Genomic DNA, 14,839 nt, shown 5'->3' with positions numbered 1-14,839 from the left:
TGGTTCAAGCCATTAGGTTGAAGAGTACCAAGCCTGAATATCCATTTTTTCTCTTTGCGTAGGAGTACCCTGTCAAAGTCACCCCTACGGTCTGTCAGAGAAAGGGCATAAAAGCCCTTTACCCTCAGACCTGTGGTTTTGCCCTGATGAAAATCCAAAAAGTGTTGAGCCACTGAAGTTTCTTCCTTTAGCCTGATACTCTTCAGGTGTTCCCCGAATCTAACACGCAGCTGTCTCTTAGTTTTGCCTACATACAATTTATGACATGGGCATTCGAGAACATAGAGTATTCTAGTTGTGGCACAGTTAATGAAAGACCGAATCTCAAATTGTTGACTACCATCCGAATTTCTAAAGGTTTTTGAGCGGTCCACATACTTACATGTGCCACAGTGGCCACACGGAAACATGCCGTTGACCCGAGGCATATCAGTGAGCCAACTTCTATTTGAGGGCCGTACAAACTCAGATTGCACCAGCATGTCATTGAGGTTTTGGGCTCGTTTAGCAACCATTGACGGTCTCTCACCGATAATTTGCCTCGACCCAACAGCCCGCAACAGTATGTGCCAATGTTTTGAGAGGATTGTATTAACCTGGTGCCACTGGGACCCATAGGGGGTGATAAATCTCACCAGTCCCTCAGTCTCCTGTTGTGTCTTTTTCTGGGGTAAGAGGAGGTCAGCTCTCCTCTTATGTCCTGCGATGCTCATTGCTCGCTTGAGGGTACGGTGGGGGTATCCCCTTTCCCTGAATCTCTGGTAGAGTTGTTTAGATTCGGAAAAGTAGTCCTCCTCAGTAGAGCAATTTCTGCGGATTCTCATGAACTGTCCAACCGGGATCCCACGTATCAGAGACTTGGGGTGGTGGCTATCCGCCTGTAGTAATGTATTTGCGGCTGTTTCCTTTCGGAAAGTACTAGTAATCAACCTACCACCCTCAAGTCGGATAGATAGGTCCAGGAAGGAGAGTTGATGGGGATCCGCAGTATAAGTTAGATGTATATTTCTAGTGTTGTTTTCTAGCTCTGCCATAAACACCTCCAGTTCATCTGAAGTCCCTGCCCATACCATCAGGACATCATCGATGTACCTCAGCCAGCAGCATGCATGGCCGAGGTACATCGATGAGGCATAAACTTTCTCCTCCTCCCACCAGCCCAGGTGCAGACACGCATAGGCCGGGGCCCATGGGGCTCCCATAGAGGTGCCACGCAGCTGCTGATAGTTAGACCCAGAGAACTGGAAAAAGTTGTGCTTGAGTGCAAGCTCTAGGAGATCAATGATGAATTCATTTTGGGCTCCCATTTCTGGGAAGTGTTTCTCTAGGAAGTGATATACCGCCAAAATGCCCCACTCGTGGGGAATAGATGTGTAAAGCGACTCCACATCGATCCCCACGAGTAGGGCACCCTCCGGGAATTCTAATGCACTAATCTTATTCAATACGTCCCCTGTGTCACGTACGTACGAAGTCAAAGACAAGACCATGTCCTTGATTAAGGAATCTATATATTTCCCCAGTCTCTCCAGGGGACCACGAATGGCGGAGACAATAGGTCTTCCTGGAGGGGCCTTTCTATTTTTATGGACCTTAGGGATTATATAAAATGTTGGTTTATTGAAGTCCACCACTCTCAAGAATTCCAATTCCTTTTTAGAAATTAAATTGGCCTCAAATGCCCATTGTAATTTCTCATTAATAAGTTCCACCAGGTCCTGGAATGGATCATGGTGTAGTCTTTTATAGGTAGATTCATCATTTAGGAGTCGTCGTACCTCCCCCTCGTAAAAATCCACCGAGAGGAGGACGACATTACCTCCTTTATCACTCTTTTTGATAATCACTTGGTCCGCTTCCCTAAGCTCTTTTAATGCCTTCCTTTCCTCATATGTGAGGTTATCACCCATGATGGTTTCCCAATTTAATTTTTTGAGGTCCTCCTCAACAAGGTCGAGGAACACCCCAAGCCATTTGTTCTTCCGAAATAAAGGCATTTTGGTTGAACGGATCTTTAATTTGGGATCTCTTTTCCACCCCAACATCTCTGGAGCTTCCTCCTCACCAGAGGACTGGCCTCCTTCTTCCATCAATATCATTAATGATTCTAGGGCCTCAGTTTCTCTGGTATCTAGCTGTAGATCATTTAGGGGAGTTTTGTCAGAATAGATCTCCTTGAGGTATACTTTCCTCAAAAAAAGGCAGAGGTCCTTATATACCCCAAAGTGGTCCATACTCGTAGTAGGGGAAAAGGATAGACCCTTGCTTAATAAATCAATATGTCGTTTCTCCAATTGAAAATCAGAGAGATTAATGATTTTAAAATCTTCTACTGGGTCATTCAAATGGAGTGCATTTAGCTGGGGCGTTTTTGGCTCCGAGTCGTTGTCCGCTCTGTTCCTATTGGGTCCCCCCTTCCTTCCTTCCTTCCTTGTCTTCCTTTTCCTCGATTCCCTCCTCCTCCTGTTGTCCCTTGTTTGCCTCCCTTTAGTATACCCCTGGACGGGGGAGATTTCTGCTGGTCCAGTAGGTCTTTGTCTAAAAAAGACACGGTATGGCGTGTTTCGTCTTCACTACCAGAAGACTGGGCACCTGTCTCTGTATCAGAGCAAGAGGGGAATCTACGATTCCGCGATCTACTTCTGCTTCCCCTTACTGACAGGTCAAAAATTTCCCCTTTTGCCCAGTCATCTAAATCCCTCTTAAATTTGTTGTGTTTGGTAATTTTAAGATTTTTTTGAGTTCTATCGACTTCCTTCTTGAGGAAATCGTTGAGTCTCTCAAAATCAGGATTATCCTTCAATGGCTCAAGCTTTTCACTAGTCTCTTGAATCTGGATCTGTAACGAGGTCAATTGATCTTTCTCCTCCTCTACAATCAACCGCATTACTTCCAGGCCATGTTTAATACATTGTTCTTTCCACTTAGTTAGGAATTTCTCAGTATGAAGGTGGGTAGCCGGCACTACCCTCTCCCTTAGTCCCCGTGGGACAATACCCCTTTCTATATAAGACTCAAGTGACAAAATGTCCCATTTTCTATTCAGGGATTTAATAATTAATTTTTTGTGTTCCTTGAATAAGGGTTTTAGGTCGTCTTGCACTGGCGGCTCCACCCCCACTGAACTCCCATCAAAAGTGGCCCTTATTTCAGCATCAAAATCATCCCCGGGTATAAAGGCCATTCCACCACAAAGAGAAAAAATATAAATCAAAAAGACATGACAATTACAAAGAGGCACCAGTACGGTATTAGTGGAGAGAGATATAACACCGCCACCCCCTACACTTGGAGCCAAAAACAAGGGAGGGGATCCAGACTCAAGGAGGACCGTAGAATGGTCAAAATAGTAAAGCAAAAAATGGGGGGTAAAAAGTCCTTGAATCCACACTCACCAAAGTAGCAAACAGCAAATGGAGTACCAGCCGATTCGTCAATATGTGACGGGATACCTGCCCTAAAAGCAATGGCACTATATCAACAACAGAAAGAGGAGACAAGGGAGTCCCCAGAAAGCAAAAAAGGGGAATGGTCAACTACGGCTTATGGTACAAAAATGCAAAAAGGCTTTATTAAGGGTAGGGGGGTGGGGGTATTTACATATACAAAAAATTCCAAATATATGTAGGATAAACAATGTATCTAAATAACACAGTCCGTCTTTTTTCTTTGGATTCAAATGGACACTGCATGCGTTTTTGGCCTGCAGGCACGCTCTGCAGTTTTATTCATCAATGTTGCAGCATGGTTTTTAATTTTGGTTTAGTGTAGTGAGACGGACTGTGTTATTTAGATACATTGTTTATCCTACATATATTTGGAATTTTTTGTATATGTAAATACCCCCACCCCCCCTACCCTTAATAAAGCCTTTTTGCATTTTTGTACCATAAGCCGTAGTTGACCATTCCCCTTTTTTGCTTTCTGGGGACTCCCTTGTCTCCTCTTTCTGTTGTTGATACAAGATGGAGCCCACAAGCAAACTAAACGTGAGCCTTTCTCCTGCAGTTCCCCCTAATGGCACAAATGCATTTTCCTCTTGTTTGAGAACTGCTCTGAAAAGTATAGTATTACTTGTTAATGTTAAGTGCTAATTGTGTTTAGAATTTGCTTGTCTTCAGCTGAGAGACTTTGCAATAATTTAAGACTTTACATAAAGTTTCAGAAATCTTTCATGAAGGTCTGTTTTGAATACCATATCATAGATAAATTATTTATAATTGTAAAAGAACATATTCAACATTTTTTTTTCAATTTTTCTGGAAATAAACAGAAAAATGGCTTTGAAAATAAACTTTTTTCCCCCCATTTTTTCAATTTTTGCCAGGCCTTCCCATCTCTATAAAAGACATCAAAAGTATATAAACATAAATCATGTTTTGCTTCCCCTTTAAATATATGTGTATCAGCATAGGGCAGTAAAGAATCAAATTGTGCTAAAACTCAATACTATCCAAATAAATAAATAACAAAAAATACATTCATGTGTATAATATCCCACAACATCCACACCAAAAACGGTTAAAATCATGAATAGCTCCACCATGAAGAAAAAAGTCCATCCACAGTGAAAAGTGCTGATTAAATATGACATGTGGTCACTCCTGTGCTCCAACACCAAACACTTCCTCTTACCAAAGATATCAGACCTCTGAATGAAGGTCATAAATACATGAAGTCTATCCAAGGCAATTGTCAGATGAACCCTGACAAACAGGCATCACATCTCCTCAAAGCATTGTGTATGAGCCATAGGAAGATGAAGAGAACAGACTCATAGCGCAATACTGTTATACAAGATTTATTGTAAAAAAAACTAAATTGGGCACTCACATGGTGAAGACAAAATACAGCATGTATTAGTCAAACACCATCCACCAGCATGGGCAATTATATCATGTTGAGGCTCCGCCCAACATGTTTAGTTACAAGAGGATGTCTTCAGAGGCCACAGCTTATGGAGACACCAGGATCTAATAGTATCCTCAGACTCCTGATGCTCCTGCAGAGCAAGCAGAGCCACTGGGTTGATTTACTAAAGGAAAATAGACAGTTCACTTTCCATGCAAAGTTGCACTTTACAAGATTGAATGGGAAGCTCTGCTGACTATCATTATCTATTTACATGCATGCAAAAAATTGTGTTTTTTTATGCATGAGATTTGGGCCTTTTTGCAAATTAAAATTGCACTGCATTCTCTCTGGGGAAATTTTTCTTACAAAGTGCAACAGCTTATTAGTCTTCAGTAAATCAACCCCACAGAGTCCCTGATGTGCTGCTTAACCTGCCAATGCTCTGGGATTGCAATATCTTTGACAAGGAAAAGAGATGGCAAGTGGGTTTAGCCTAAACAGAGGAGATTGTGAAACTGTAATTTTCCAATCCTCTCCTAAATTAAATCCTGAAGTAGCTGATGCATGCACATAGGAGCCTGGTATGTACAGGGGCCACTGGCAGGCAGAAGTGATAATATTAGACAGCTTTCCTATGTTTTTGTGCCCGTCAGACACACACTGAGCCCTAAGCATCATCTGCCACGTGGGTGATCTGCCAGCAACTAGAATTTTAAGAACAGACTCTGTGATAAAACATTTTTTCAAATCTAGGAATTAATCAAACAGTTTAGAATATGAGGATTAAAACAGCAATGGGAACAGACAATGCCACAAAAACAGCCAATTATATTACTTACAAATAGGCCCAATTTCCATCAAATTGTCAAATGAACAGGATGATGTTGTTCCTAGTGTGGCGCAGACCTATAAGAAAGTGATTGATTGAGAGGAAATAAAGTAACCAGAATGTACAAACAGGAATAGATTGCATATTTAACTGTTTAACATGATGCAACAAAATAGTTATGCTAGAGATCAAAAGAAGGGAAGAACAGGAACATATAGTTACTATATAGTCGGTGCATGTGTGGAATATATTCAATATACTGAATACTACGCCACCTGCAAAAAATATGTACACAACCAAATCTTAAATTTTCAACTTTATTTACATAGATTTTGAAAACCCTGAATTTTCAAAGTATTTTGTTCTCATTAAAGACCGAGCTTTAAATACATTTTTTCATGCTTAGTGCAGATCGCTAACTAATGTGTAAGTACAACAGTTACATGTACCTATTATCTCTCACAGATATCACAGAACTGCCCGTGAAAATGCTTTCATTTGATTTGCTCTTCAGAGCTATCTTTATTTATGCATCTGGACTGGGATGCTGGCTCAGAGATGACAACATTGTGTTAATCCCTGTTGTCTGTGCCGTTTTTGGCTGTGTTCACAAACGATCGACATCAATCAACCCCTCTGCTGCAGACTTGTGACTTGCTACAAGGTTTAAGCCCCAGTTCACACATATAGGATGCGAGAACAGGCGCGATTCCATTGCAGGTTCCCGCATTGCATCCCCCTCTCAGGCAGTTCACACTGCCCTCTGCAAACCGCTGCAGGTATCAATACAAAGTTAATGACACCCCCAGATCGGATCGCAGTGCAAACTCTCAATTCGTACAGGAGTCAGATCGCATGGATGTGAACACCATGCGATTCGATTTCAGTGCAGGGAAAAAGGTTTGTGCGAATCCAATGTGAATCCATACAACTGTATGGCTGAACTTGCATTGCACAGACATCGCATGTGATCGGCACAGCAATGCGGTGTGAATCACATGCGATGTCTGACATCGCATATGTGAGAACCCAGACTTAATGTTACAGTCTGATATTTGGTGAGAGGAGACTGAGGAAATGCTTCCTCGTGCCTGCTGCAGACTGATGGCATCATCTCAGCCCAAGCAAAGTCACTGATTGGGGTTAAGGACTGCTTTTGAATGATAAAACTTCTGAAAAATTATACTGTTGCTCTATATTGTGATGTGCCAGGAATGTATTCATGTAGTCTTTTAAAGTTAATAGCCCACTCAGTTTTTCAGCGAGATATTTGTCTCATCCTAATTTTTCCTGCTCCATTTTTCTATTGTCATTCAGCTCAGATTCAAAAAGAAAACAGGGTATTGGCTGCATAGGGGAAAGATTATGTCTCTCAAACTTAAAAATTCTCCAAACCACCAAACCCATTAGAAGTATCATATTGTTCTACCAGTACCCCTCAGGGTTGGAGGGTGGCTCAACTATGACAGCTGGCACCAGCACAAGGAACATTTTGGATTAAATGTAAGTACTGTACCTTGTGCTGGCGCCAGCTGCCATAGTTGAAATCCCCTGTCTTTTTTTCCATAATTACATAGTTAATCAGGTTGAAAAAAGACACTAATTCATCTAGTTCAACTAATTAAAAAAATATACCCAAATTGAAAACCTCCATATATCCTATTCTATACCCACATTTGATCCAGAGGAAGGCAAAAAAACACAATAAAGCACAATCCAATTTGCTCCAGTGGGGGGAAACATTCCTTCCTGAACCCCCATGAGGCATTTAGATATTTTCTGGATCAACTGCCCTGCCCTGGTGTTATTACCTCTATATATTAATATCCAGCTATATTTTGTGCATTTAAGAATGCAGCCATCTCTTTTTTAAAACAATCTACCGAGCTAGTCAGAACCAGTTCTTTATGGAGTCTATTCCACATTTTTACAGTTTTTACTGTGAAGAAGCCTTTCCTTGTGTGAAGGTTACATTTCTATTCCTCCAGATGTAAAGAGTGCCCCTTGTCCTCTGTAATGACCTGAAAGTGAATAACTCAACACCAAGTTCACTATATGGACCACTTATGTATTTATACATGTTGGTCATATCCCCCCTTAATCTCCTCTTCTCAAGAGAGAACACATCTAATCTCTCCTCATATCTGAGCTCCTCCACGCCTTTTATCAGTTTGGTTGCTCTTCTCTGCACTTTTTCCAGTTCACCGATATCCTTTTTGTGAACTGGTGGTCAAAATTGAACTGTATATTCTACTTGAGGTCTTAGGCTGGATTCACACCTATGCATTTTTAGTGCTTTTTGCATTTTGCAGATTTGTACTACAGAACGTGTTCCATAGGAAATCATGTTAAATGGTTTCCTATGAAACACGTTCTGTAGTGCAAATCTGCAAAAATGCACTAAAAATGCATAGGTGTGAATCCAACCTTACTAATGATTTGTACAGGGGCAAAATTATGTCTTTTTTGGAGTCTATACCTCTTTTAACCATTTCCTGACCAGGCCAATTTTCAGCTTTCAGCATTGACACACTTTGAATGACAATTGCGCGCTCATGCTACACTGAACCAATATGACATTTTTATCATTTTTTTCACACAAATAAAGCTTTCTTTTGGTGGCATTTTTTTTTTTGCTACGTCAGCGAGTTCATTTGAGAGGTTTAAATCACCATTATAGTTAATTTTTATCCCATCTCATTGTCACATCATAGTAGCGTAGCCTTTTCATTATTATAATTCTTTATTTATCCTTTGTAAAGTACAAAAACCACACAAAGTCTATAACGTATCCCAGTATGTACTTCGTGAATTTTCCAGCTCCCCCCCCCCCCGTCCTGCAGTGACGCTCCCAATACGGAACATGCATTATCGCAATAACAGCTCCGCAAATCTCCCCATTTTTTTAAAAGATATCCACTTCGCCCATTTAGCCCTATCAGATTCTACTACTTCCCCTGGCCCGGAACCCTCAACCTCCACCTCCTCTAGGATGTAGGTTTCGTTTACCCTTACTAGCCAGTCACGTATATTTGGACCCTCTATCCTGCCATTTTTTTGGGATTAGGCTTTTAGCTGAATTAAATAATATTGGGGGTAATGATGAAGTATACTTTCTATTGTGACCCTCGGTCCCATGGAACAAACACACCCAAGGGTCCTCCATGATCACTTTCCCCGTTATCTCCTCTATGATCTTTAACACTTCCTGCCAAATTTTTTTAATAATTGGACAATCCCACCAGAGATGCACCATCATTCCCCTATCGGAGCACCCTCTCCAGCAATTTGAGGGTTTGTCCGATTGGAACTTACTTGTTTTATCGGGTGTCGCATACCACCTGGACAGGCACTTATAATTGGTTTCTATCATTCTCATATCTACTGCTGATTTATGTGTTGCCTTGAAAATGGCCTCCAATGTCTCTCTACTACATACAGATCCCAAGTCGTATTCCCATTTTTTGATGTATGGCGGTACCGCTCCCTCCCCCCTATCCATCAATATTTTATAAAGTCCCGTTATTTTCTTTATTACTTTTTCCCTCAAAAGCAGTTTCTCCAGTGGCCTATAGTTTTTTTTTTCTCTAACAGGTCCTGGGAGACTTTTGATAAAATGCACAAGCTGATTGTACCACCACACATCAATTTTTATGAGGTCCTTGAGCAGGGCTAACTCCTGAAAAGTGATAATTTTTCCGTATTTCGTGATATCTTTCATTTGTATATCTTTTTTTTTTTATCCAATTACCTCCCACCTCCCCCATCCCTGGCAAAAAAAAACTTGTTATCTTTTAAATAAATAAGTGGTGAATTAAACTCCCATGCATTTTGTTTATGAAGTTGATCCCAAATTTTAAAGGTATGACGTGTTATAGTGTGCGTATTAGGGCCTAACTTCCTAAAGTGTGGGGGGTTCCATATTAAGTGATTCAATTTTGCATTGCTCAAATCTTTTTCTAAATTAACCCATCTTTTGTCTAACAAATCCTTTTCCCAATCTATCACCCGTGACAACACTATCGCATTGTAGTATTTTTTAAAGTTTGGAAGCGCCAGACCACCCTGTGCTTTTTCCCTACTCAGGACCTCATAAGCGATCCATGTTTTATTATCATTCCATATAAATCTAGTTATGATGCTATTCAATATTCTAAAATAGGACTGAGCTAGCGGAATAGGTAGCAACTGCATTTTGTACAAGATCTTCGGGGCCAAAGTCATTTTAACAGTATTTATACGTCCGACCCAAGAGATCGGTAAGTGAATACTTTTTTTTGTTTCCTGCTTGATCTCATCTAAAAGTGGGATATAATTTAATAGATAGATTTTCTTTAGAGAGTTTGCTAATTTAACCCCCAAATATCTGATATTTTTGCTCCACGGAAAATGGAATACTTCCTTAAGTACTTCTTGTCTGTCTATGTTGATATTTAAAACTTCTGACTTGCTGAGGTTAACCTTGTAATTTGATAACTCTCCGTATCTCCTCAGGGTGTCGAGTAGATTAGGGATCGAGATTCTCGGTTTAGTGATGTAGAACAATACGTCATCAGTGAATGCCGTTAACTTGTGTTCCTCTCTCCCCACCACACATCCACTAATGTCCGGATTTTTTCGGATCGAGGCCAGAAGAGTCTCCAGAGTCAGAACGAACAAAAGAGGGGACAACAGGCAACCCTGCCTGGTCCCGTTCTCCATCTTAAACTCCCCTGATGGTGTGCCATTTACTTTGACAAATGCCGAAGGGGACTTGTACAATATTTTAATCCAGTTCAACATGGTTCCCCCCAGTCCCACCGCCTTCAACGTCTTGATCATGAATCCCCAGTCTACTCTGTCGAATGCTTTCTCTGCATCAATCGACAGAAGTAGACCTGGGGACCCACTCGCTTTAATTGCTTCCATGATAAGAAGCGACCTAACGCCATTGTCCCTCCCTTCTCTCCCTGGTATAAATCCTGCTTGGTCCGGGTGGATCCAATATGACATTTTATCCTTTAATCTCCTGGCTAATACTTTGGCAAATAATTTAATATCTGCGTTCAGCAGCGCTATCGGCCTGTAGCTCGAACACAACAAGCTATCTTTTCCTTCCTTTAAGATTAATGTCACTGAAGCTGTCAAAGCCCCCTCGCATAGCTCCCCCTGGCCCCCCAACCCGTTCCAAATCTGACAGAGCTTTGGGACCAGGGACTCTTTACATTTTTTATAAAAATAGGTTGTAAAGCCATCCGGCCCTGGGCTCTTTCCAGGGGGAGATGATTTTAAGGCAGTCAAGATCTCTTCTTCAGTGATTGGTCTATCCAATTCCCCTGCGTCGCTTTCCGAAAGACTTGGTAGTACTGCCACTTTTAGAAACTCATTCACCTTTTCCTCTCTTTCCGGGGTTCCACTCCCGCATTGTCTGACTGAGTAAAGATTTGTATAATATTTCCGGAATTCTTCAGCTATCTCTCTAGATGTATGTCTTAGTACCCCCTTTTTATTCTGAATCCTGTCTATGAAGTTTACCCCTCTTTTCCTCTTCAACACTGTTGCCAGATGCTTCCCTTCTTTATTACCCCCTCTGAATCTCTCTTTTAGGTGTTTACTTAAGATTCGATTAGATTCTATCTTCATTAAGTCCTTTAGGTTCTTCTCTTTTTATTATTAATTGTTGTGGGAGAGTATTGTGAATCCCTTTAAAGGCTTTGTGGGTTTGTTCGAGATGGTGAATTTCATTTATAAGATCTGCCTTTCTTTTTAAGCTTTCTTTCTTCACGCTTGCCCCAATTGAGATCAAGATGCCCCTTATGTATGCTTTTAATGCCTCCCACAGGACTGATCCCGATGTCTCCCCCGTATCATTTTTTGAAAGAAACCCATCGATTTCTTCCTGTATTTTTCCACTAATATTGGGATTTTCGATAACTTTTTCATTCAGATGCCATGAAAATGGGGACCTCCGCAATCCTGGGATCCCCACTTTTATCAAGACTGGAGAGTGATCTGACAACGTGGTTATTTCAATCTTCGTGTCCTTTACGAATTCTAACAAGCTGTGGTCTACCATTAGATAATCCAGCCTTGAATAGGACCCATGCACCGGGGAGAAAAAAGTATAATCCTTGACTTTCGCGTGCTGCACTCTCCATGCATCAATCATTTGGCAGTTATGTAATTTGAGCCCAATGTTTTTTAAGAGTTTTCTACTTACTCCCTGTGATCTAGATGTGCTATCCAACACTGGATCTAAGCAAAAATTGAAATCCCCTGCCAGTATCACCTCTCCAGACCTAAAATCCATCAACCTATTTAGGGCTTGAGACAAAAACTCGATCGGATTTCTATTTGGGCAATACACATTTGCCAGAGTAAAAATCCTTTCCCCGATCCTTACCTTAAAGAAAAGATAACGGCCTTCCAGATCTTCTCTTCTTTCTAAGAGAACAAACTTGGTCCGTTTTGAGAACCCGATTGCCACCCCTTTGGCCCTCTTTATAGGGGAGTCACTATAGAACCAGTTCGGGAAGTAATTTGAAACAACCTGATATGTGTATCCAGTGTCAGGTGGGTCTCCTGAAGAAACACTACATCCGCATTGTAATGCTGTAACTCTCTTAGCACCTTATGTCTCTTGGAAGGAGAATTTAGCCCTTTTACGTTGTATGTCAAACAGTTAATCTCTGTCATCTCACCTTGTTCTCAAAAAAGGGCCTCATCACACTAATGCATACTCCTTTTAATGCCCCTTTATGGAACCCCTGCAGGACTGGTTCCCACCCCTCCCCCCCGATCCCCCACTTCCCACTCCCACCACTGCTCCCCCAGACCTTACCTCTTCCTCCCCCCTCCCCCCCCACGCAAACCACCCACCCCATACCCCCTCCCTCGCTCCTCCCCCCTGCCAGCCGATACCTGGCTCTAAGTCCACAGCAGAAGAATAACATTGGTCTCTGCTTGCGTCCGGCCAAAATATTGGGGTGTGACTCTGACAGCGGGTCGCCACGGTCACCCCACTCCCCCCCCACTTTGAATGACAATTGCGCGGTCATGCTACACTGAACCCATATGAAATTTTATCATTTTTTTTTCACACAAATAGAGCTTTCTTTTGGTGGCATTTAATCACCACTGGGTTTTTTATGTTTTTGCTAAACAGACAGAAAATTAAAAAAAAAAAATCATTTTTCATAGTTTGTTATAAAATTTTGCAAAGAGGCAATTTTTCTCCTTCATTGATGTGCCCTGATGATGCTGCACTGATGGGCACTGATATGCGGCACTGCTAGGTGGCACTGCTAGGTGGCACTGATGGGCCCTGATGAGGCAGCACTGGTGGGCACTGATCAGGAGGCATTGATGAGGCTTCACTGATGGGTGGCACTGATGGGTGGCACAGATAGGTGGCACTGATGGGAGCTGATAGGCACTGGTAAGTGGCACTGAAAGGCAGCATTGATGGGTGACACTGATGAGGTACTGAAGGGTACTGATTCGCAGCACTCATGGGCACTGGTTAGCAGCACTTGTGGGTAAATGTTGGGACTCATGTCCCTTTTACAGAAGCCGTTAATCAGTTTTATTCTTTTCTCCTCACGCTGTCAGTGTGAGGGAAAAAAAAGCTGATAACCGGCTTCTGTTTACATCGTGTGATCAGCTGTCATTGGCTGATTGGCCCTTTACTCCGATCTCTGATCAGCTGAGTCCCAAAAACTCAACGATCACAAAGGGCGCTGGCCAAGCGCCGCAGGCAGCACGAGCACAGATGGACATCCATGGACGCCCTCCCGTGATTTTAAGCCTGTGCTGTAGCCCTCTTTTAGCTATAGTGCAGGCTGGAAGAGGTTAATGCAAGAAAGTATTTTGCTTGCATTGGAAACTGCAGCTTGGCATTGCAGACCCAGATCCTTCTCCACAATGTCTCTCCTAGATGTTCTCCTCTCTCTTATTGTGTATGATGCATGTATGGCATGTAGCCCCCGAGTGTACAACTTTACATTTATCAACATTAAACCTCATTTCCGGAATTTTTGCCCAACTAAATAGTGCATTGCAAACATCTGCAAACACTGAAGTGGTACTTTCAATCCCAGAACCTATATCATTTATAAATATGTTAAAAGTAAGGGTCCCAAGAAAGAACCTTGGGGTTACTAATGGCACAGCTGCGTGAATCGCCGTCATTGTATGTTGGCTCTTTAAAAAGGCTGTAGCAGGCCCGCGCCACGTCCCTGGAGCCGATGCTCATGGCTGGTGGATGCGATGTCCTCCGGCCACCCGCGATCACTCCTCACAGAGACAGAACGGGGATCTGTCAATGTAAACAGACAGAACCCCGTTCTGGCAGGGAAGTAGAGAGAGTACTCAGGAACAGCTTTCTCTCTCTACTCCCAGTCAGTCCCATCCCCACACAGTTAGAAACACCTCCCTAGGGAGCACTTAACCCCTTGATTGCCCCAAGTGTTAACTCCTTACCTGCCAGTGACATTTATGCAGTAATCAGTGGCTATTTTTAGCTCTGATTGCTGTATAAATGTCAGTGGTCACAAAAAAGTGTCAAAAGTGTCCAATCTGTCCACCGCAATGTCGTAGTACCGCAAAAAAAAAAATTGCAGATCACCGCTATTAGTACTAAAAAAAATAATAATAATAAAAATGCCATAAATCTATCCCCTCTTTTGTAGACGCTGTAACTTTTGCGCTATACGCTTATTGCGATTTTTTTTTTACCAAAAATATGTAGAAGAATACATATTGACCTAAACTGATGTAGAAATTATTTTTTTTTGGGATATTTATTATAGCAAAAAGTAAAAAATATTGCTTTTTTTACAAAATTGTAGGACTATTTTTGTCCTAAATAAAAAACCGCAGAGGTGATCAAATACCACCAAAAGATAGCTCTATTTGTGGGAAAAAAAGGACATAAATTTTGTTTGGGTACAGCGTCGCATGACTGCGCAATTGTCAGTGAAAGCGACGCAGTGCCAGATAGCAAAAAATGGCCTGGTCATTAAGGGGGCAAATCCATCCAGTTCTTAAAGTGGAGTTCCACCCATAAAACGAACTTTACAGAAATCAACAGTAATATCCATCAGCAACATCATTTGGAAATTTTTTTTTTTTACGCACTCGTTCAGGGCTGTTGCTATGGGGTCCTTTGTATTCTGC

At 41.8% G+C, this 14,839-nt stretch overlaps 1 protein-coding gene across 2 annotated transcripts in view; it reads right to left on the bottom strand.

The window, feature by feature from the left end:
* The window catches only part of DDC (dopa decarboxylase), a 255,579-nt gene that overhangs the window by 108,886 nt on the left and 131,854 nt on the right, over positions 1-14,839 (bottom strand). For both annotated transcript variants that reach the window (XM_073630603.1, XM_073630601.1), the window contains exon 7: positions 5,694-5,760. In XM_073630603.1, coding sequence (XP_073486704.1) covers positions 5,694-5,760 — 67 coding nt within the window. The remainder of the gene's footprint in view (positions 1-5,693; positions 5,761-14,839) is intronic.

Source organism: Aquarana catesbeiana, linkage group LG05, assembly GCF_042186555.1.
Source record: "Aquarana catesbeiana isolate 2022-GZ linkage group LG05, ASM4218655v1, whole genome shotgun sequence".
Lineage (NCBI taxonomy): Eukaryota > Metazoa > Chordata > Amphibia > Anura > Ranidae > Aquarana > Aquarana catesbeiana.
The sequence above is the reverse complement of the archived record's forward strand: the minus strand, read 5'-3'. Positions and strand labels throughout refer to the sequence as shown.